Source organism: Tachypleus tridentatus, chromosome 10, assembly GCF_004210375.1.
Source record: "Tachypleus tridentatus isolate NWPU-2018 chromosome 10, ASM421037v1, whole genome shotgun sequence".
NCBI lineage: Eukaryota > Metazoa > Arthropoda > Merostomata > Xiphosura > Limulidae > Tachypleus > Tachypleus tridentatus.
The window spans coordinates 74,363,018-74,385,873 of NC_134834.1; the positions used below are offsets into that span (position 1 = coordinate 74,363,018).

The following is a 22,856-nucleotide window of genomic DNA, read 5'->3' on the forward strand; positions in this document are numbered from 1 at the left end:
AATATTTTTTGTAGAAGAAAGTTTTAGTGTGAAGCCCTGTACTTTAGAATAAGTTCCTTTAAGTTTTTCTTTTTGTTGAGGGAAAATTTTAATATTCTTCATGATGACAGTTTTCTGTATCATTAACTTAGATGAAATTTTGGCCATTAAATGTATTTACAAAGGCATTTTGTCATTATTATTCAAGTGCCATCGTGAAAGGCAATCTGTAGCACACGTAATGAGACTGACACCTCTAATGGTATAACACCAATTAGCAACAGATTTTTAATGTCCTATTAATAATCTTTGACAGAGATCATGACCTGAAGTTATTGAAAAAATTGGCATGAACTGAAACATGCAGGAAACAAGAACCAACTAGGTTTTGAGGCTTATTGAATATGGATTGATGGTTCACCAGTATAGGACAGAGAAATGGCTGCATATGTATCTTCTATAGTTTATATGTTGACCTGTTTCCTCATGTTTATAAGTTCTGAAACAGTCTTCCTGATTACTAAATCTTCAAGCCAAGCAGGATATTCATTTTCTAATAAAAATCTTCTTCATACTAATTATGTCCAAGTTAAAAACAGGACTGACAATCTTTTAAGTTATAGTAATTAAGACAGTCATCAGATTTTGTTTAAAGAAGCTAGGAAGAAAAAGACTAAAAATATAATTACAAACCAGTATTGAAATGTGGGTTTCTATTAGCAATCAGCATATGAACCATTATCAAGTCTTGTAATTAGCATATTCATGAAAAGTTTTTTGATTTTTAAGTTCTTGTGTGATGTTTTAAATTTAAATATGTGAGTGTACTGTGCTCCTATTGATGGAAAGGTGATACATGATAATATACAAGAGTGACACAATGAAATCACTTAATTTTAAAGGGGAATGCAAAAGGTGTGTGGCATGTGTAAAGAAAAATTATTCATATGAGGCAGGAGTGAATGAGAATAGCTAGTCTTTTGAGAGGAGGGAAGTAGCTATCAGAAATTCATTTTCAGTACAGGAAAATTATACCTTTATAGCTACGTTTATTCTTTTATTCAGTGGTATGTTAGTGTAAAATGAGAGATCATCAAAAATACCCAAGTAAAATTTGTATTGAAACTCAAGACTTTTAATAAAACTAGAGAACTCAAAACTGTTATTAAGGATGTTTAACAAAGTTATAGTATGCAAGTGGCATATACTTTACTCTTACAGTGTATATTTCATCTCTTCAAAATTTAAAATATTTTCCAAGTTCTGTATCTTAAGTTAGGTAATTCTGGCTGAGATCCTTTTCACAATTCAACCACAGGTGTCACTTTCTGTTGTCTGTCCAGTCAAGAAGCTTGTCTTTTGCTCTTTGGGATAGTTGCTTTGTGCTTTACTTTGTCATATGGGACAGTCAAGTTTACATACACAAAATTGAGATATGCCTATATTCTTTTGTCTATTTTTTTATTGGTTAGCTACAGTGAGAAAGTGATTTGTAAATACAGTTTTTAGGTAGTGTTGTCTTTTGCCTAAGAGGTGATGACCAGCTGATGAAGTTCTTTCTTCATTCTTGTTTCATCTTTGCTGCTGATTATGTGCAATTTATTCACTTAATTTAATCTAATTATTCTTCATTAAAATTTCATCTTTAACCATACACACTCTGCTTCTTGGATTGTTTGTGGTGTGCATTCCACATCCTTTGGTAAAGTGTATATTCCAAGTTTAATTAAACAACTTCATTATTAATGTAAGTCAATAAATTTGACATCAAAACTCAGTTCAAAATTCATATCTTTATATTATCTAAGTTTTGTATCTAAATTTCAAAAAGACTTTTAAATACATTTTTAGCCTTCACTTCTCTATGGCATGTGACACATTTGCATTCAGAGTTCTTATTTACAGACTTTCTTTCTCTCCTGTTATGAGTTTGTGTCCAATCAGTTAGAAACACAAATAGTAGATATTTAAAAGTCATGATATAAAATTTGAACCTTCTACCTTCTCATTTTTAAAGATAAAAATAAATTTTAGAAATGCACCAGTGAAGTCCCACCAATCTTATTATAGTTTTCCAGAGTAGATATATAAACCATGTGCCCTTAATTTAATAGTCATGTTTATAACTATTATAAATAGCATTTGTAACTCTAAAAATGTTGTTATGGTTATTTCTCTTTGATAGGTATACTGTACAATTGATTTCAGATTCTTCATTTGAGATCATTTATTTCTACTGCTTTTTTGCCATAGTTATAAACACTAACCAGAATATATCTTGCTCTTGGAAAAATAACTATGAATAAGCACAGTTTCGTTTTTCAAAAGAAATCTGTTTGGTAGACATTGTTTCAACCACATCATTAGCTTATGGTGCAACCTGAGGTTGGGTTAATAGATTACTATGAAGTACCTTTTGCATATTAGATGGAATTGTAATGTTTTAAGGTTTTATATCTGTCTCATGGCAAGGTCTCTATTGGATACTCATTAGCTAGTAATGTTAAGCTTCTGTAGCTAAGGTTTTATATGTAATAACTAAAATAACTTTACCATGGCATAGAAAGTCATCAGTGAGTAACTTTAAGTTTCTAAATTTAAGATTTTGTGTATAATTATGTCATGGTGAGGCAGTGGCATAACTAGAAAAGATGATCTACCCCTGTCTTAAAAGTAATGGGGCCCACTTATGTTTATTCCTCAAATCAGCAATTCTTAAGTTTTTAAGGCTCTTTGGGTCCCCTTGTAATTGTGAGGGCATACTTTTGCTACTGTGGTAATATTTCAACTAGATAAGTACCAACGAGTAAGATTAACTCTTTCAACAAGGGATTAGTCAATTTGATTGACTATCTGACCATTGTACTCATTTAAGGTGATTATAGATTTAATATTACTAACTTTCAACATAGTATATATATTCACAAAATTTGGCAGTCTTTTAGATAATATTATAAGTCTTTCAAATACAAACTATCGTATTTCTCAGTGAAATGTTTTAATAAACTGAAATAAAGATTTATTCATGTATATATTGAGCACTTGATTTGAATAATCCATGTGCAGAGTAATTTTCATGTTAAAATTAAAAGTACTTTTTCACATCTCATATTTCCTTTGTGTAATCCCTTAAATTTTGTAAATATATTTCAAAAGAGTTTTTTCCAGTGAAACTTTATATTCCATATATTATTTTCTATACCCTAACTCATAACTGGATCAGTCAATTTGACTGACCTTGTAACTACCAAAAAAAAAAAGTTGAAATAAATCTAGATTACCTTTCTTCTTTCTAGAATAACTTCATATTGTAACATGAAACTGCATTGATTTATCCTAAGTAACCTTAAGCTTGTAACAGTATGTCTACTCATAATTGAAGTTTTTTTTATTGCCCTTTTGATTACTTTTTGAACCATGTCTAACTACTTACTATCCATGGCATTATAAGTTGTAAATCGTTTGAGACAAGTGAAGCCTCATGGAACATATATATTATTATTTATTTTACCTAATCTTATCTTAACTAGCTTAAAAAGATCCCTCTTTTTACATTTTAGTTACTTTGGTAATAATTAGTAAAGAATAAACCTGAAAAACAAGAAATAAAGTATTCAACCAATTTTTTTTTCTTGCCTTTGATTGTCAAGAACATTTTGGTTACAAATTTCATAAAAGCAAGTTTTAAAGGGATGCAACAAGAAATATCTGTTACAAATTTGGCAGCTGAGTTATTTGGAGACACTGATCAGATGAGGAAAATTTTGAAGGATAACGTTTAAAGTATTCAAGGTAAACTTATTTTTTATAGAAAGAAAAGGATAGTTGAAAGTAAAAAAACCAGGTTGGCTCACAAATATTATAAGATATAAAGCTAAAGAAAAGCATCACAAATATAACACATTTCAATTGGCTGGTATGACATGTGATTTAGAAGGTTATAGAAGATCAAGAAAGTTGTTGAAACAGGAAATTAAGACATCAAAAAGAATATATGAGAAAAGGTTGGCTGAAAATGTAAAAATTAACAGAAAGAATTTTTAAATATATTAAGAGTATATAAAATGTTAGGATGGGGGTTGGACTCATGAGGGATGATGAAGGAAGGCTCATATTTAATGGTTATGTGATAGCTGGTTTAGTAAATTTTGCTTTTTTTTCAATTTTAACCAATGAAGGTTTAAGCAGTATCCCACATCTTGAGCTGTTTATAGATTGAAACAGAATCAAACAAGATGTCTGCATTAATCCTGAGCTGGTTAGGAAAATTTGAGAAATTTAAAGACAAGTAATGCTCCTAGGCCAGATAATATTTCCCTAAGGTTTTTGGAGAAGGTAAAGATTGGATATTTGAGCTACTTCCTACTATTTTTTCTCAGTCCTTGAATAGTGGGTAGGTACCAGAGGACTGGAAGTTAACTAATGCAACTCCTCTTCACAAGGGAGGTGATTAAAATTGACCTAGTAATTATGGACCTATTAGTCTTACGACAGTTGTTGGGAAAGTTTGATAAAAGATGCTTTGCAAAGTCATTTAACAAAGTTTAGAATCTTATTGGATAGTCAACATGGTTTCACTAAGGGAAAATCTTGCCTTATAAATCTTTTCATATTCTCTGAAAAGGTTAATGCTTATGTAGAAAAGGGTAAATGTGCAGATTTGGTATATTTTAGTTTTCATAAAGCATTTGACAAGGTGCCACTTAAAAGGCTCATATTGAAAAATGTCTATAGCTTTGGGGGATAAATTAACAAATTTGACAGAATAATGGCTGGATGGAAAAAACAGAGGGTTGTTACAAATGTAGTTCAGTCAGACTGGATTCATGTCACAAGTGGGTACCTCATTGCTCAATGTTAGGAACTCTTTTTGATTTACGTCAATGACATAGATGAAAGAATGATCAGTAAATTACTTACATTTTTAGATGATATTAAGGTCTTGGATGATGCTGGCTGCGAAGAGGATGCTGCTGCTTTGCAGAAGGATTTAGATCACTTAATGAGTTAGCAAATAAATGACAAATGGATTTTAATCACAGTAAATGCATAGTAATGCATGTGGGTTATCATAATTTGAATTATAAATTTAATTTGGTTGGGAATAACCTTAACAGTGTCATTAGCAAAAGGTATCTTGGTATAATAGTTGGTCAGTCTCTAAAGCCATTCAAGCAGTATGCTGTTGCTAGTAGTAGACCAAATAGGATTTTTAGGTTGTATCTACAGAAATATTGAATACCAGTATAAATAGGTTATAATTTCATTGTAAAGGTCATGTTTAGGCCAAATTTGGAATACTGTTTTCAGTCTTGGGATCATTACCTTAGAAAAGACACTGAATTGTTGGAAATGGTTCAGAGAAGGATTACTAGAATGGTTTTTGGGAGGGAGGGGTTGTCATATGAATAGAGACTGAATCTCTTAAATTGTTTTCTCTTGAAAGAAGAATAATTACGAAGATCTGTTTGAGGTGTTTAAGATTGTAAGAGGAATCAATAGTGTTGATGTATCATCTTTTTTCATACTTAACAATGGAAATAGTAAGACTATGGACACAAATACAAATTTTTGCAGGGTAGTTGGCCTTTGGAATGAGTTGCCTTTGAATGTTGTGGAAATATAATAAATTTAAGTGAGTTTTAGGGAAAAATTGTTATGTATATGAACAATAAGGGCTGTTTTTAAGATTTTTGCTACATTCTTAATAGTTTTAGTATAGTTCATAATTTAAAATTAAGAGAGTCTTGGGGAAAGTACTTTGTATGGATTCTTCTGGTTGTTTTCATAACAAGAATAGTCCATTAAAATTTCAGCTCCTTGACATTTAGGTGATATTGTAAATCTGTATTTAAAATCAGTAATGTTATTCATAAGTGTAGGAATAATATTTGGTCTTCTGTTGTGAAGTGTAGAATGGTCTGGTGTTCTCATACATAATTGGTACAAAATGGCAACTATGATGACATATTTGCCATTTTGTCACAGATTATGATAATAAATACCTGAACATTTAAACATTAAACACCCAAACATAAAACATATTGTTGAATATAGATGTGAAATATATTTTATTTTGAGCACTTTAGCATTTATCCAATTCATTAGTTTTTGCATTAATATAAATACTTATTTCAGTAATTTTGTTTTTACACCACTTAATGAGAACGTTTTTAAAAAACATTTATATGAAGTTTTTCATTCAGGACCAAAAACAGTTATTCTTTGTTATATGGAGAGATAACTTCTTTTAATGTAATTAATTTAAGAATTATTTCATTGACAGTAATATTAGTGAATTGTTAAATAAACTGTCCACTTCTGCAGTCTGACGCTCATGAGAAACTAACAAAAAATTGGTACCTCATGTAGGACAACAGTTGTAGCTTATTAAAAAAGATGTTATTTTTACTTTTGGAATATAAGTTGAGATTTTTTATTTAATTTTATGGATGCCATCATTTAAGTTCCACCTTTTGATAGTTGACCACTTGTTAAGAATGACATATTCCTGGAACATCTAAGGACTTATTTTGTCACAAGCAACATGTTTATACAAAATATAAATGCCACATTTAGCAACCTTGTCAGAAACAGTAAAGCTGAAGTAGACCAGTAGTTATGAATCTAGTAAATAAAAAAAAACTGAAGGCAAATTCAAATTATCAGAATTTGCCAAAACCATTTTTTCTCATTTTAAACCCATTTCACTTTTTGAATAAAGAAATAAATAATGGGAAAATGTTTTCAATAAAACATTTTCACCACTGTCACTTGAGTCTAAAAGTATTAAGACTGCTTATCTGTGTTACTGAATTATATATATTAGGGATGATTTTACTGTATAGTGTTTGCAATTACTAAAAAATGTTTTCCTATAGGTCTTCTCCATTAATGTATTACCAGTAGACGATGGAACTCCAATATTGACAGCTAACCTTGGGATTCAATACTTGGAAATATTTGAAGGAAAGGTAGTTTTATTCACTAATTTTTTACTGTACTCTTCCAATACATAATTCAGGAGTATTTAGAAATGTTTGAAAAGAAAATGGCTGTGACTAGTTTGTATTTGCAAGAAAAAACAAAAAGCAAAAAATGTTGATATTTATGATATAGAAGGTATTGTGCAAGTTTTACATGAAGATATAATTTTGTTTTTGAGCAGCCTATGAATGCTATTACTAAGAGAGATCTACTAACTGAAGATGCTGACACTAGGCCAGAAGATCTTTTGTATACAGTGACTCAATCTCCTATCCATGGCCACATAGAGCATGCTAGCAATCCTGGATCTCCAGTCTTACTGTTCTCACAAAGTCAGTTTATACTTGTTCTTCTTTCAAATCTAAAGATTTCTTGTGTATATTTCAATAAAGAAAATTTTTATATTATTTGCTGATTCAGTTTTCCTGTAGAGCATTTAAGTTATATAGTTAATAAATATTAACAACAAGGTACTGTCAAAAACTTTGTGGATAAATAGTAGTGCTATGTACAGCATTTAATTTTTTAATTATGTGAAATACCTATCATTAAGGAAAATATATCTTGGATATTTTTTTTCAACTGATAGATGATATCAACACTGGCATGTTACGCTACGTTTTAACTGATGCAAGTAATGTAACAAGTGACAAGTTTGTTTTTAATGTGGAAGATGCTAAACCAAATGTCATCAGTGATAATGTTTTCCATGTACGTTGGGCAAGGATTAGCTTTTCAAAACAGACCTATAATATTAGTGAGAGCTCAAGAATGGTACAACTAAAAGTAAAGAGATCAGGAAATCTGAAACAGGTAAGTCTAGATGTCATAATCAGTCACTTTTTGTAGTTTTTTTTTCTTTCACAGTTCAGAACAGTTTGTATGGGCAGAATGATATTGTAAACAAAGATATGGTTATAATATTCACTGCTGAGATTGCAAATGTGCATGTCTTACATTTACGTGCATTTTCTCACAATCTACATGTACATCTTAAATATAAATATGGAAAGATTATATGTTTTAGAAATGTTAATATTTCTGTTTAAATTCTAAAACAAAATGACATTGCATTAAATTTTTATCAGCACTTTTTATAGATGATGCCAAGGATCACAGCAGTCAATGTATTAAACTAAATTTAAACAACAACCATTGAGACATATTCATTTTGGCTCACCAAAATCCATAATATCAATAAAATTAAGTATGTGTCTATTAGATAAAATAACATCAAAAATGATATCTGTCTTAAAATTTGATTATTATCACCAGAAGTATTACATTTATTTTATATGCTATGTATTTTGGTTTTTCTTTTGCACCCTATCATCTATTAACCTTTGGTTAAATATATTATCACATATGACTCAAGCTATCTAAAACGTTTTTTTTATTACTCTTTGGGAAAGTTATGTGCATTAGGAGATGTATATCAATTGCATAGTGTAACATTGATATCAAAATTTCAACTTCAGACCTGAGTTGATATGTTTGTAATGTATTTTTACAGTATTCTATTGTCCAGTGTGCTACTAGAGATGGTACAGCGAACTTCAATTTCAACCATCATTCCAACACTCAAGATTTTGTACCTTACTCAGGACAGGTGTGTTTCCATTACAGTGTGAAGAAATTTTTATTATCAATAAGATATGATTACCATATTGTGGTCACACCTAGTGGCACAGCAGTTTGCTTGCAGACTTAAAATACTAAAAACCCAGTTTTGATACCTATGGTGGGCAGAGCACAGATGGTACATTATCTAGCTTTGTACTTAATTACAAAGAAACAACCAAATCATATTGTGTTTCTTAATTTAAAATGAAAGGTATTTTTTAACTGCCAAAATTAATTAATTTGATATTGCTGTTTTTATCTGATTCTTGCTCTGAACACAGATTCTTTTTCTAAAATATAAACCAATTTCATTTACAAAGGTGTATTTTCAGTCTGTAACTCATAAGTCTTATTATTTTATCACAAAAAATACAAGAACAAAATCTGTTTAAACCTTTTAAAATATTTGTTTAGTTTTAAACGTTTTTGTGATCATAAAGTAATAATTAAAAATGACTATTTGATTTTTTGACTACATATACAATCCATTTAGTATTTGAGAAATCTTTGAAATGAAACATCTGAATGAAAAAGTTTGGTGGGTGATTATAGGTGCAGTTTGAAGAATGGGAGGATGAAAAGTTTTGTACTATTTTCATCAATGATGATTCAGTGTATGAAGGAGTAGAAGATTTCACAGTGGAGTTAAGTAGTCCATCATATGCATTGCTGGGACAACCAAGTGTGGCTAAAGTTTTCATTGATGACGTTGAAGATGGTAAAGATAGATGTTATTTGTAGAAATTCATATTTAATTATTGTTTCCCTGCACACTTGTTTGTAAATGTTTTGAAGAATGTAAAATGTACTGCTCTTAGAATTCAGAAAATGCATTAGTGATTAATACAGTACTGAATGAATAATCTTGAACATTATTTCAAAGGTTATGCACAATGGTGTGTATGTGTGTGTTATGCAAAGCTAGACTTCTTGGTATTCAAATGATATAGCTTATGTAAAAATAGTAGTATTTTGTGGATGTAAAGTGAAATATCTTAGTTTAAAAGTAAAGACATTAAGGAATTTATTTTCATTATTAGTAGGAGAATTATTTTACTTAAGATTAACATTTTTAGATTTTGCATTATAATGTAAAAAAAGATGGAAAAAAGAATTTTGCTTTAAAAAATTAAAATATTGTTTCAGCCATTGTATTAAACTAAAAATCATAATAAACAATTTATTATGAAACTAAACCCAAAATTTTAAAATCTTTTATAGAACCATTGATCAGCTTTGAGGAACAAGTTTATCACATCAATGAAACTGACAGCTACTTATTTGCTCATGTGAGACGAACTGGTAAAATATTTATTATAGTAAACAGTTTTTGCCATTTACTCAACTCCTAGTAAGGGATTCAATCTTTAGAGTTTGAATTATGAGAAACATATGCAACTATTTTAAATAGTATCTTAATTTAATTTAAACCGTTTTATTTTTTGTTTTGCTGCCCTTAATTTTCTCCATCTGTTTCTATTTTCACATCAGTTGTAAGATCATTTGTTGCTCTGAACTTGTTTTGTTTTGAGTGAATGGTGTCATGTGTTTCAAGGAGATCTTACATACGTACTTTTTACTGATCATAATTAATTTTTACTGATATCTTGAAAGCAACTAATTAAAGTATTCCTTCTTTGTATGGGTTTAATAAATATGGGAGTTTAACAATGGCATGGCTCATGTGCTCATTCATATCATTATCTGCATATTATTACATAATAGCTTTTAATTTTGAAAGGTTCTTTCATGTAATTCATTCCTCGGTTTTTGTTACAAGTGACATTACTTAGTTTTATGTAACTCAGTGTCAATATAGTATTATATGTTATTTGTAAAACTTTTATAGTTTATGTACTGTTACTGTATTTTATTTTGTGACATTATGAATAAGATTTTGCTTAGCAATTAACATGCTGTCATTGTAAATTATTATGATAATTACTTTTAAGTATTGTGTAGTTTATGTACTGTTAATTTATATTATTGTGAATATTACAAACGAGACTATGTTTAGCAATCAAGAAAATCTCTTTATACGTTATTTTGAGCACTACTGAGTAATTACTGTTCATCCATCTCACTTTTATAGTTTACATACTGTAGTCATGTTGTGAATACTATTAGTAGAACATTTTATAGTTAGCTATTTGACTGTGAATACTATTAACGGAACGTTTTGTAGTTAGCTGTTTGACTGTGAATACTATTAACGGGACGTTTTGTAGTTAGCTGTTTGACTGTGAATACTATTAACGGGACGTTTTGTAGTTAGCTGTTTGACTGTGAATACTACTAACGGGACGTTTTGTAGTTAGCTGTTTCACTGTGAATACTATTCACGGGACGTTTTGTAGTTAGCTGTTTGACTGTGAATACTATTAACGGGACGTTTTGTAGTTAGCTGTTTGACTGTGAATACTATTCACGGGACGTTTTGTAGTTAGCTGTTTGACTGTGAATACTTGTGAAGAAACATTGTGTTTTAAAATCGTTCAGTGTATTATTCTTAAATATTTAAATAAGGTTTTGCATCAGTAATTGCCACTGTATGTTATAGTAAACAATATTAATGAAGTAATTCTCTAAAGGCAATGTCACTTTCTTTTAAACATTGCTGTTTTAGTATGGGATAGGGAACTCATTCTTGTCATATTAAACGTTAGAGTTTTGGTTTATTAGTTACAGAAATGAAAGAAAAACAAACAATTATTCAGTAAAATGTTTCATGATACTTATTTATTCAGGATTGTGTGGTTTGTTTTGAATTTCGTGCAATGCTACATAAGGGCCATTTGTGATAGCCACCCCTAATTTAGCAGTGTGTAAGATTAGAGGGAAGGCAGCTAGTCAAGACCAAGTACGTGGAAAACAAAAAATGAAGGTGTGAAGAGAGAGGTGACAGTGAAACCCATGTTTTAGTAACAGATCTAGAGCAAGGTTGCTTGGAGGAAAACAGTGCAAAACAGGAATGCCATGAGTAAGGGGTGGATTAGTTTCTGTCTGACAACATGAAAACACTAGAAACATCATAACAAAGTGCTAATATGAACAGATTTTCAGTGGAGTGGTTTTGAACAGTCTGTAGTACATTTTACTTAATCTAAGTAAAACTTCCTTTTCAGGGGATGTAAGCCATGCTATATCAGCTATTTGCTACACAAACGCTCTTACAGCAGATGGCAGCCAGGCTGATAAACTGGATTCTGGGGCTGATTTCAGATCACGACCTAACAACGAAGTGTCCAGGGTGGTATTTCCCTCAGGAGTGACAAGAAGCTCTTGTGACGTTAAGGTAAGCATTAATTATTTGGTTGCATTGTATACCAATTTTGCTAGATCTGTTTTTCTCAGTATTTCTATCGTTATAGTAAATATTTCTATTATAAGGGTTACATACTGAACCCACGATGCCTATTTTTCCAGCAGTTGTGAAATGAAACACACATGATATTAAAGTGTTTCTTGTAGAGTTATTACACAGAGTACCTATGATACTACAAGCAAATACACTGCTGGCCAAAATCTTAAGGCTGATGAACATAAAGAAAAAATATGCATTTTGCATTGTTAGACTCAACCACTTATTTGAGTAGAGCTTCAAAAGATGAAAATAAGAAAAGGGAAAATAAAAATAAAAAACTTTTTTAGCATTTAATAGGGAAAATGTGAACATTATAAGATTAGCCTAAATACTAGCTGGTCAAAAGCTTAAGACCATACTGAAACAAAGTGTTAATCGGTAAACATGTAACGAAATTTAGTCATTTGTGTTCAAGCATTATCATCGTCAACATCTCCCACTGACATTGGGTAAAAACATGGCAAAGTCTAAAAACTTGATAGAGTTTGAACTTGGCAGAATTATCGAGCTGCAAAAAACAAGGTCTCTCTCAACGTGCCATTGCTGGTGAAATTGGGCTTAGTAAAATTGCTGTTGCAAATTTCTTAAAAGACCCTGAGGGATACGGAAGTAGAATTTTAAGTGGTTAGTCCAAGAGAATTTTGCCAGTGTTGAGCAGTAGGATTCGATAGGTTTTTCAGCAAGACACCAGCCAATTGCTGAACCATATTAAGACCTTTACAGACACAGAATGCAGCTCAACAACAATAACACAACATTTACGAGAGAAAGGCTTTAAAAACCGTAAACGTCTTCAAAGGCCACGCCTCCTTCCACACCACGAAACAGCTCGGTTAAACTTTGCTGAAAAGCATCAAACATGGGACTTAGAAAAGTGGACGAAGGTTTTGTTCTCTGATGAGAAAAAATTTAACCTGGATGGTCCAGATGGTTTTTAACGTTACTGGCATGATAAGGATATCCCACCAGAGACATTTTCTACACGACACAGTGAAGGAGGTTCCATCATGATCTGGGGTGCTTTCTCCTTCCATGGAACAATGTAGCTTCAGGTTATACAGGCACATCAAACAGCAGCTGGCTACATTGGCATGTTGGAGAGATCACCTTTATTGACTGAAGGTCCTCACTTGTGTGGAAATGATTGGATCTTTCAGTAGGACAATGCTGCACTCCCAATGCCTGCAGGACAAAGGACTTTTTTCATGGTGAATACGTGTTTCTTTTGGACCATTCAGCGTGTTTACCCAAACTGAATCCCATTGAAAATGTTTGGGGGTAGATGGCAAGGGAAGTCTGTAGAAATGGGCATCAATTCCAAACAGTGCATGATCTTCGTGAAGCCATCTTCACCTCTTGGAATAACATTCCAGCCAGCCTTCTGCAAACAATTATATCAACCATATCAAAGTGAATGTTTGAAGTTATTCACAATGATGGCTTGCAACTCGCTACTGAGACCTCTTGTTGGGCATTTTGGTATGGTCTTAAACTTTTGACCAGCTAGTATTTCGACTAATTTCATAGTGTTCACATTTTCCCTATTAAATGCTAAAAAAGTTTTTTATTTTTATTTTCCCTTTTCTTATTTTCATCTTTTGAAGCTCTACTCAAATAAGTGGTTGAGTCTAACAATGCAAAATACATATTTTTTCTGTTTTTTATGAACAGAACATTTTTGTGTTCATTAGCCTTAAGATTTTGGCCAACAGTGTATATCCTTCAAGGATGTCATAAATCACTTGTAATATTTAATGATATTCTCAGAGATAGTACAGATAGTTGTTAATATAAGGGTTTGTTTTAGAGATGTGATGGATCAACTGTGTTATTACAGCGTTTTTCACTAAAGTGACAAAAAGTGAATGTTATGTTCCTACTGGGTGGTGCAGAGCTTGAGGGGTTAAGCAGTTCTTCCTGCTGCAGCATGTAATAAACTTATGTTGTCCTAAGGATAACCTGTGACACTTTTGATGAAGTTGTGTTATTCTGTATGGAATGAAGTTATGTACATCCTGGGTAATTGATAACGTGATAAAATTGTTATTCTTGGAGTAACCTTTGGCACATTTGATGAAGTAACATCATTCTCAGTGGAGTAACCTACCTGAAAAATCATGTGGTTCTTGTGATAAAGCAATGTTTATATTCTTTATAGATAACTTGTAGCACATATGATCATGAAATCAACTGTAGCACATGTGAAGAAGCTGTGCTATTCTTGGGTAACTTGTGGCATATGTGATGAAGCCATTTTCTTTGTGAAGTGACATGTGGCATGTGATATTTAACTAAATAGTTTCTTCAGACCATTAGAACACCTGTGATATTTTTCACAAGCATTGGCATGAAGGTGTTAGGCTACATTATTTAGATTTATAAATTAAAATATTTATATTGCTTTTCCAATATATGGCTTATCCTCTTTTAATAGTAATGTACCATGCTCTTCTGTTATAAGCATTATAACTTCACAGTTAATCAGATTTTGTGAGATTTGTAATAATTACATTATTTTATTATTAACATTGAAATATTGATACAAAAATTAATATTTAATGGAATTAATCAATCAACTTTAAATAAAATTATTAAAGTATTGAGTAATAAATATAAAGAATTAAAAATTAATGAAATTTTACTAAAAGTTTCTGACAACTATATTTAGTTGTCAATAAGGTGATTAAACAACTTAGCACTCCTTTATGTGGATGAACACCTTACCACATGTAAAGGCTTGTTTAGAATATGAAAATTGTTAGTTACAGTAGGCTTAATTGGTGGTGGTTTTGAGTTATATTAGTTAGTTGAGGTAACTGGTTGGAACCCTTCTTACTGGCATAATTCATCTACTGGGCTACTAATTAGTGCCTCACCACCATAATTGGGGATAGAGTTTATAGGTTTCAAACATTATAAACCATTTAACTTCAGATAATTAATTTTGGATGTTATAATTTCTATGAGGACATTAGATATCTTCATCAGTAAAAAGTGAGCTTATAAACCATGTGACGCTAATCAAGAATAGAGCTAGCAAGCTTTCCTGATTAGAGAAATGTCACAATATCAACTCAAAATTAATTCATTCATCATGAATGTGGTCTATTGATAAAATATTTAGTTCCAAACCAGATAGAAGACTGAATATTGTTTGTGAGTTTGTAAAACTTTTGTATGTAAATCATCATTTGTAAATTATAAACTGTATTGTTATTTGTACGTTAAAATATATTTGTTTTTAGAAAGAATATTGTGTGTATTAATCTTGGCAAATATATTAACTTTGATACATATTAACATTCAGTTAACTAATAAATTAAAATTAAAATTTCCAGTCATTTGAAATTGTAATATACAATGCACATAACAAAATAAATCAGAGACTCATCTGAGATATGTAACAATGTGTATATATATATATATAGATTTTTTAAAAAATTGTATAAGGTATTTGTCTCTGTGATAAATTACTTGTCAAAACCGAGTTTAGTGTTGTTCTCTAGTAGGATTAATCATATTTGATATAGACATAAAAGCTGCTCTATGTTATAGGATGAATTACATCAAAAACAAATTTATTTTGCTATCATTAGAAAATTGCATTTACTAATAAGTTTAATATTGCTTTTCTAATATTAAAAGAATAATGTACAATCCTCACAATGTATATTAGTGAGAGATTTCAGGATTTAATATGGAAGTGCAAATGGTTTGTTGTAAGTGGAATGAAGGAAGTTGAAAAACAATAGAAACTTGATTCAGAGGATTATTTTTTATTCAGTTTACTTTTCATTTATCTGTTGCATTTTTGTGAAAATTAAAAGAGCATTGAAATGACCTATTAAAATGATATACTATCTTTAATTTAAAATAAAATAACAAATTTCATTTAATAAAATGAAATAAGATCAAATTAAGCTGCACTTTTGAAATCAACTGTTTGGATAATTATTTAAAAGAAAAAGTACAAATATATGATCAGCAGAATGAACATGAACAAAACATTTTCAAGTAAAGTTTAACTCTTTCGTGAAGTATAAAAATCGAATCTTACTGAAAATATCACAACATTGTAATGATTTACATTTTCTCTGTAGCTGACCAATCATTAGATAGCTTCTTTGACTAAATTTTACTACAGAAATTAACATCTAGTGTGAATTAACATACAGTTTCGACTGAAGTTAAAATAAGAATTCCGAACAAATTTAAAAACTTGAAAGGAGATGCGTTGTGCTGACATTAAGATTATTTTTGCTACAGAATAATCTTGGACTTAAGTAAATGCTATAAGTTTTTAATAGCTCATATCTAACAGTATTGAGAAACATAATTATTTAGCTATTTATTCAGCATCTGTGTATATGTATATAAATATTTAATTCACTTCACAATTTCACACAACTGTCCTCTTCCCCAAACAAAAGATTCTGCTGACACTCATGATTCCATCTGAACATGTTTGCTCTTTCATCTGTGAAATCATTACGTGATGATGAATTTCAATATTTGATTAGAGTAGCCCAAAAGTTGGTTGTAGGTGGTGTTCTCTTTAGATTAGTCTTTCACTTCTAAATTAAGGATGGATATAGTAACTTTGGGTGAAATTTAATAAAACAACGAGCATTTCATTATTACTTAAATTATTTATTATTAACTTAGAACTCCCATGTGTAGAAATTATTCATAGTTCTTCATTGTTATTTACATATTAATTACAGGTTGTGTAAGGTATATTCTTATTCTTATAAATAACTTTGATTAGTTACTTGAATGAAAAAAACTTGTGCAGTTATTTTTTGCTATTTCCATAAATAACTAATGTCATATAAATTTACTTTCTTTTCTAGATTATTGATGATAGCCTCTTTGAGAATAAAGAAGAGTTTGAAATCATTCTCACCAGTCCATCATCTAAGGCTCGTATAGGGAATATAACAAAAGCTATTGTTGTAATAGATGGGCCTAATGATGGTAAACATTACAAGTATAACTCTTTATTATCAAAACAATTTTATGCTGTATTAAAATATTTACAAATTAATAGGCATATTAAACATTTGTAAACAATCACTGACTAAATTATACATTAACTCTCTCAATATGACTGATTATGTGACCTTTTTTTTTACTTGTTCAAAGTCTTTATAGATATGATACTACAAACTTTTAATGTAGTGTGTATATCTTCTTGAAATTTGTCAGTTTTTCAGAAAACATTATACGTCTTTCATATGCAAAAAAAATCATTTTTAGTGAAATATTTTTAATAAATTAAAAAAAGATTTGTCAGTGAATATATTGAGTATTTGTTTTGAAATGGTCAATCAAAATTATTAGAAAATACTACATCTCAAAAATTTAAAACCTCCTAAATACATTTCAATTTTTTTTTTTTTGTATTGATTGGAGGAGTGGTGTAAGTAGAAAAGATGGGATGCTTACCGAAAATTGTTCATCTTTTTAACAACAGGAGTAATTCGGAATTTTCTAAAATATTGTCTGATAAAATTAAAAACTTAAAACTTGTATCTAAGTAGTAGTTTAATAAACCTTTGAATGTGAGCCACTAAAGCCTTGTGATGTGCTCAGCAAATGATACCCAGGAAGATATGGTTAGGATTTTTACTTTTTCCTTCTCTGTATCTTTCTTTTTTACTGAAAAGGTATATTAAGTAATTTCCTTGATATATTGAGTGAGGTATAAAAAGACTTTCATTTACTGTAATATGTGATTTAAAACAGCATTTCTATGTATTATTCCAGATCTCTGAAACAACAGTTCCCTCTTAAACATGAAAACAATTATGAAAAGTTATTTTAGATCCTGAAAATACTTGTTTATTTCAGAATCCTTAGTTTACCTGGCACAAAGTGTCTTTCTGTTTAATGAAGAAGCAGGAGAGGTTGAAATAGAAGTAATTCGTGAAGGTCCAGATCTTTCCCAACCAACAATAGTTTGGTGTGGAACTCGCACTTCTGAACCTTTGTCAGCCTTACCTGGACAGGACTATGTTCCAAGTTCCATTCAAATAACTTTTGGAGCAGGCCAGACCTCAGCAGTGAGTGTTAATTTCAATTAACTTTAACATTTTGAAAATTATTCTGTTCATTAATTATTGATTAAGAAGTACTAAATTGTTACAGTAAAACCTGTCTAAGGCCAAATCGCACAGAACCGAGTAAAATTTCCAGCTTAAGCAGGATTTCTGGCTTAGACAGTGAACATGCATTTCCTTAATTATATATAATTTTTGAGTGGAATGTTATACTTGCTTGACTAAAGGGAGGTAAGACGTTTGTGAATAAAGTTATTATACTGTTTATGCTATATTTATTAGAATAAGAACAAAAATAGACATTCAAAATATACATAACTACACAATCTCTGAATGAAATTTATTTGAAAAAAGTATCCAATTTTAACTGTTTCATTTTTTTAATGGGCTTTTTCATCTGGTTAAAAGAGGACACCAATTCTATGGCCTTTTTATGAAGTTTATTTTCCCCTTTCATTTTGGCATACAATTTGATAGCATTAATATAACTTAACACATGTGATAAATTAGGAATTTCTATTTCTTCATATCTCTTCCATTTTGTTCATCTTTTGAATCTCTCACACTGTTACCACCTTGTGATCCTATTATAGATTTTAAATAAATTTCATCAGTTTCTGTTGAAACTTCTTGTCAACGTTCACCAAAATTTTCTTGTTCACATAATTATCTGCATCAATCTTCTCAATCAGAGTTTGGATTTTGCTAGAATTGTCATAAAAAACAACTTCTCCACAATCTCTGCCATTATGAAGAATAAATCCACAGTTTTGAAAGTAATTTATTATGTATTCATCTTTTACGCATTTGATTGAATGATTTAAAAATGTAATTGCATCTAACACGTTAATTTTCATGGTTATTTCAGATGCTCTCTTACAGTTGTCCATGTTTGCAATAATATGCTGAATCATCACTTTTCTGTATTTCAGTTTTATACACTGTATAATTCCATTATCTAGTGGCTGTAGAACTGTTGTTGTACATGGAGGTAGAAAGACTAAACAAACATTTGAAAGTTGAAGTTTTGGGTGACAAGTTGCATTATCTGAGAAAAGTGGAATATTCCTTTCTTATTGTTCCATTCTTTTGTTTAATTTGTTCAAAAAATCCTCAAATATAGCACTTGTCATCCATGCTTTTTTATTGGCTTTCCATCCATAGGAAGTTCATTCTTCCTTAAATTTTTGAAACAGCTCTGATTTTCACTTTCACTTATTAACCAGGGTTTGTTTAGTTTTCCATCGATAAATGCGACCAAAAGTACAATCAGTCGTTCTTTCTAATAGCAACCTTCTGCATAATGACGGCAGAAAAGAGAACAGAATATATTTAACCAATACTTACTGTAACAAAATGTCTGAGGATTTATTAATATTTAAACAGATTATTAATTAAATTAGAAATTAATATTTAATCAAAATCATTTCTGGCTTACTCAGGTTCTAATCCTATTTGTTGATAGATGAGTTAGGTGAAAGATAGTTTTCTGTCTGCGTTATGCAGGTTCCACCATATAGAGGGCCTGTTATAAGAGGAATCTTAAGATAATGCTGCAAAATTTTGATATTTCCGGCTTGTACAGGTTTCCGCCCTATGCAGTTTCTGGCTTAGACAGGTTTTACTGCAAAATGTTTCATGTTAAGGTGAAAAAACAATAGATTTTGTCAGCTATTCTGTGCTGATGAAACAGAGTAATCAAATGTTGTCATCATGCTGGGCTGTGAGTCTGCAGTTTCAAAGCTCAAGCCTTAACTTGTTGACTGCCAAGTATTTCAGCTGCTACAATACAACTTTAATGCTTTTAAGTAGGTCAAATGCATGTATGGTGCTGACATCTAGCATTGAAGTTAGGTATTATTGAGAACGAATTAACTTGTCCATGGCACTATGTTAGCAATCGACTTGGATGAGTTATCTCGTCTATGGCACTGAACAGGTTAATGCTGTGTTTATGATTGTGGGCATGTTATATGGATTACTTCAATCCAGTATTTCATATAAAGTCAGATATAGCTGTCTATTATGTCAGCAGCTGCTTCTGGCTTGCTCTCTTGTCTCTGGTCAATAGAACAAAATTAGAGAAAGATATAACTGAACTCTTTTTTTTTAGCTCATTTGCTTTTAAGGTACTGTGCAGGTTGAAAATACCAGTACCATTTATGTTCATTGCAAGTATTATTAAGGAAATACTTGTCATACTAGTTACCTTGTATACTGTTGTCTGATTGAACATAAGAGTTTGATAAAATGTGTTCTATATTACTACTAAGGCAATAGCAGTAAATATTATACTGTACATTATTACATGAAGAAAAAGATTATACTGAAATATGGGTTTGTTAGTTCTAAAAAAATAATTGTTTTTGAACTTATTTTCTTATACAGGGAAGAACTCTAGCTGTTTCTTAAATGCACTATTTATCTTTATTCTTTCATAAATATACATTACAGAGGTTGATGAATATAAAAAATCCACACTGAGCACATTATTGATATACTAAAACAGTGTATCTTACCAGTTTTATTCATCACAAGATAACTGTATAGTTTTATGAAAGCACAAGAACCTTCAATTCTTTATACTTACAGTTTTTTTAAAGGAATACTACCTCGATCCAAGTAATATGGAAAATTATTATTAACCTTTTGACTGCCAACATGGATACATTTTATGTATGTACAATATGTACCTTTGATCACGTTTATTACTTACATTATTACATACAGTGGTTTAGTATTCTTTCCCCCCTCTTAAATGTCAAGGTTTTGGCAAAAGTCTATTGCCTTTTGCATACTAATTTACCTGTAGATTATCTGTTTTTAGTATCAGAATAATCAGTATAGACTGGGAGAACACATAGATGTTTCAGATATTCTAGTCTTAGTTGCAAGTATGAGATTAGAAGATGTATCTTTGTGGATAAAATAACAATGGGGATTTATATTGAAGTTATAGTGATCAGAAAGAGAGATTACCTAAAAATGTTACAATCCAGTTGAAAGAGGAAAAGAAAATTGCAAGTCATAAGGAACAGTAAGAATTAAATACTTTATTCTTTTTATTGTATCCATTTTCCTAATACTAGATCATTCAGTGATTGACAGTCTTAGATATGATTGGTCAATACTCAACCAATGAAATTCATAATAACTAATTAAAGAACATCTATTGTTCTTTCTACTGAGTTTTGTAAGTTTCATAGATGTTATAAACATATTGAAAAACAATTCTTAAAGATCAAGATAAAAATAAAATGTTTAAGAGCAAAAGAAGAATTGCTTTGAGAAGATGTTTCATCCACAGAAAAACATTGTTTTGAGATTTTCATTGATATATAGTTAAAAGAATGCGTCTGTTTTAAGTGAGCTAAAAAAATTGCATGGTAATAGTATGCATGCCTGTCACAGTATATATATTTTTTCTTTTGAGGATGGTAATTAATTCAGTAGTTTTCTCATATGAAGGACACACCTCATGTGGACTAATTTCATTCCAAGTTTTATCCTTTTTTTTTGTCATACTATTATGAGGAATGTTATGTAGTTCAGTTGTTAGGATACTTTAAGATTATGTCTAAACCATCTGTTAATAGAAATTAATAGATATTTCTTATAGATCATATGACAGATATGTGTAAAAGTGATTTACATTATGCTTCCTCTCCTTGCACTCTTTAGGATTTAATTCATTATTCACAAATTTTTTTCTATTTTAAGGTCCAATCCTATTTTTTTTCCCTCTAGTGACTGTGTTCATTTTTGTTGAATTTTTTTCTTTGCAATTTTTTTCTGTGTGGCACTTGTGATAATTCTCAGTTTAAAGAAAAACCTTATTTTAGGCACCTTAACATACAATAAGAGAAAATTTATAGAAGAGAAACAACTATATAGGAATAAGTGAATAATAAGAGGTATTGTCCATGAAAAAAAGTTTTTTTTAGTTTTATAGGAGGAATTCAAATGAGTAATGATGGTGACTTCCTGTTTTGCAGTATTATTCAAATTAAGATAAGATTGTTTGTTATGAATACTGTAGATGTGCTTTGAGTTATTAATTTGCTTTAGATTTTTTGTTACTCATTTGTAGAATAAAGAGCTTCATTGACATCTGTAAGGGAGAGTTAAGTTTTTAGTGAAACTGAAGTTAGGAAGATATTACTTGGATTGTTGTTAATAACTTTATTTATTATTAGGAATGAGTTTTCTTGTCTTTTGAACATAATTTTTGCACATTAATTTTAAAAGATTCAACTTTTTCTGATGTATACATTAAAGTCAACTTAGGCAATTACCCAAAACTTTTATGAAATGTCTTATATAAAAATTCCATTTGTTCTTTTTTTCAATAAAATTGCAATAAAAAAATCTTTGTGAAGATAATTAGGGCTTTTTTTTTACATAGTATTGATACTGGCATGCATTACCCCCTCTTCATTCTCTGTACTGAGTGTCTTTGATTCATAGAAGTAAGATAAAAACTGTATAGAAGACAAAAGAGATAATATTCTTGTTAGTAAGCAACTCTTCAGTACTTATTGTATAAAATAAAGACACTTCTGGAACTAGGTTTTCCATACTATAGGTTATTATTTAAATACTGTTACAATCACTGAGAAATATAACATGGATTGATAATCCATTGTTGTCAAATATAAAATCTATATTTACTTTAGATTTATCAGGTGTGTAATGATTGCTTGTGAGTCAGGAATAACTACAATACTTAAGTTTGTGGCTTTAAAATTGTTAAAGTTGTTCATAAATTTTTCATATTAACCAACTGTATAAGTTTTTTATCTATCCTTTTTTTTATTGAATTGTTTTACAAAAGTTAGTTT

General features: G+C 30.2%; 1 protein-coding gene across 1 annotated transcript in view; it reads left to right on the top strand.

Moving 5' to 3' along the window:
- Positions 1-22,856, top strand: part of LOC143228381 (extracellular matrix organizing protein FRAS1-like) — a 206,217-nt gene that overhangs the window by 136,804 nt on the left and 46,557 nt on the right. Inside the window, exons 46-54 of the mRNA XM_076459646.1 lie at positions 6,861-6,953; positions 7,148-7,298; positions 7,556-7,779; positions 8,480-8,575; positions 9,142-9,307; positions 9,811-9,891; positions 11,715-11,884; positions 16,807-16,930; positions 17,807-18,018. Coding sequence (XP_076315761.1) covers positions 6,861-6,953; positions 7,148-7,298; positions 7,556-7,779; positions 8,480-8,575; positions 9,142-9,307; positions 9,811-9,891; positions 11,715-11,884; positions 16,807-16,930; positions 17,807-18,018 — 1,317 coding nt within the window. The remainder of the gene's footprint in view (positions 1-6,860; positions 6,954-7,147; positions 7,299-7,555; positions 7,780-8,479; positions 8,576-9,141; positions 9,308-9,810; positions 9,892-11,714; positions 11,885-16,806; positions 16,931-17,806; positions 18,019-22,856) is intronic.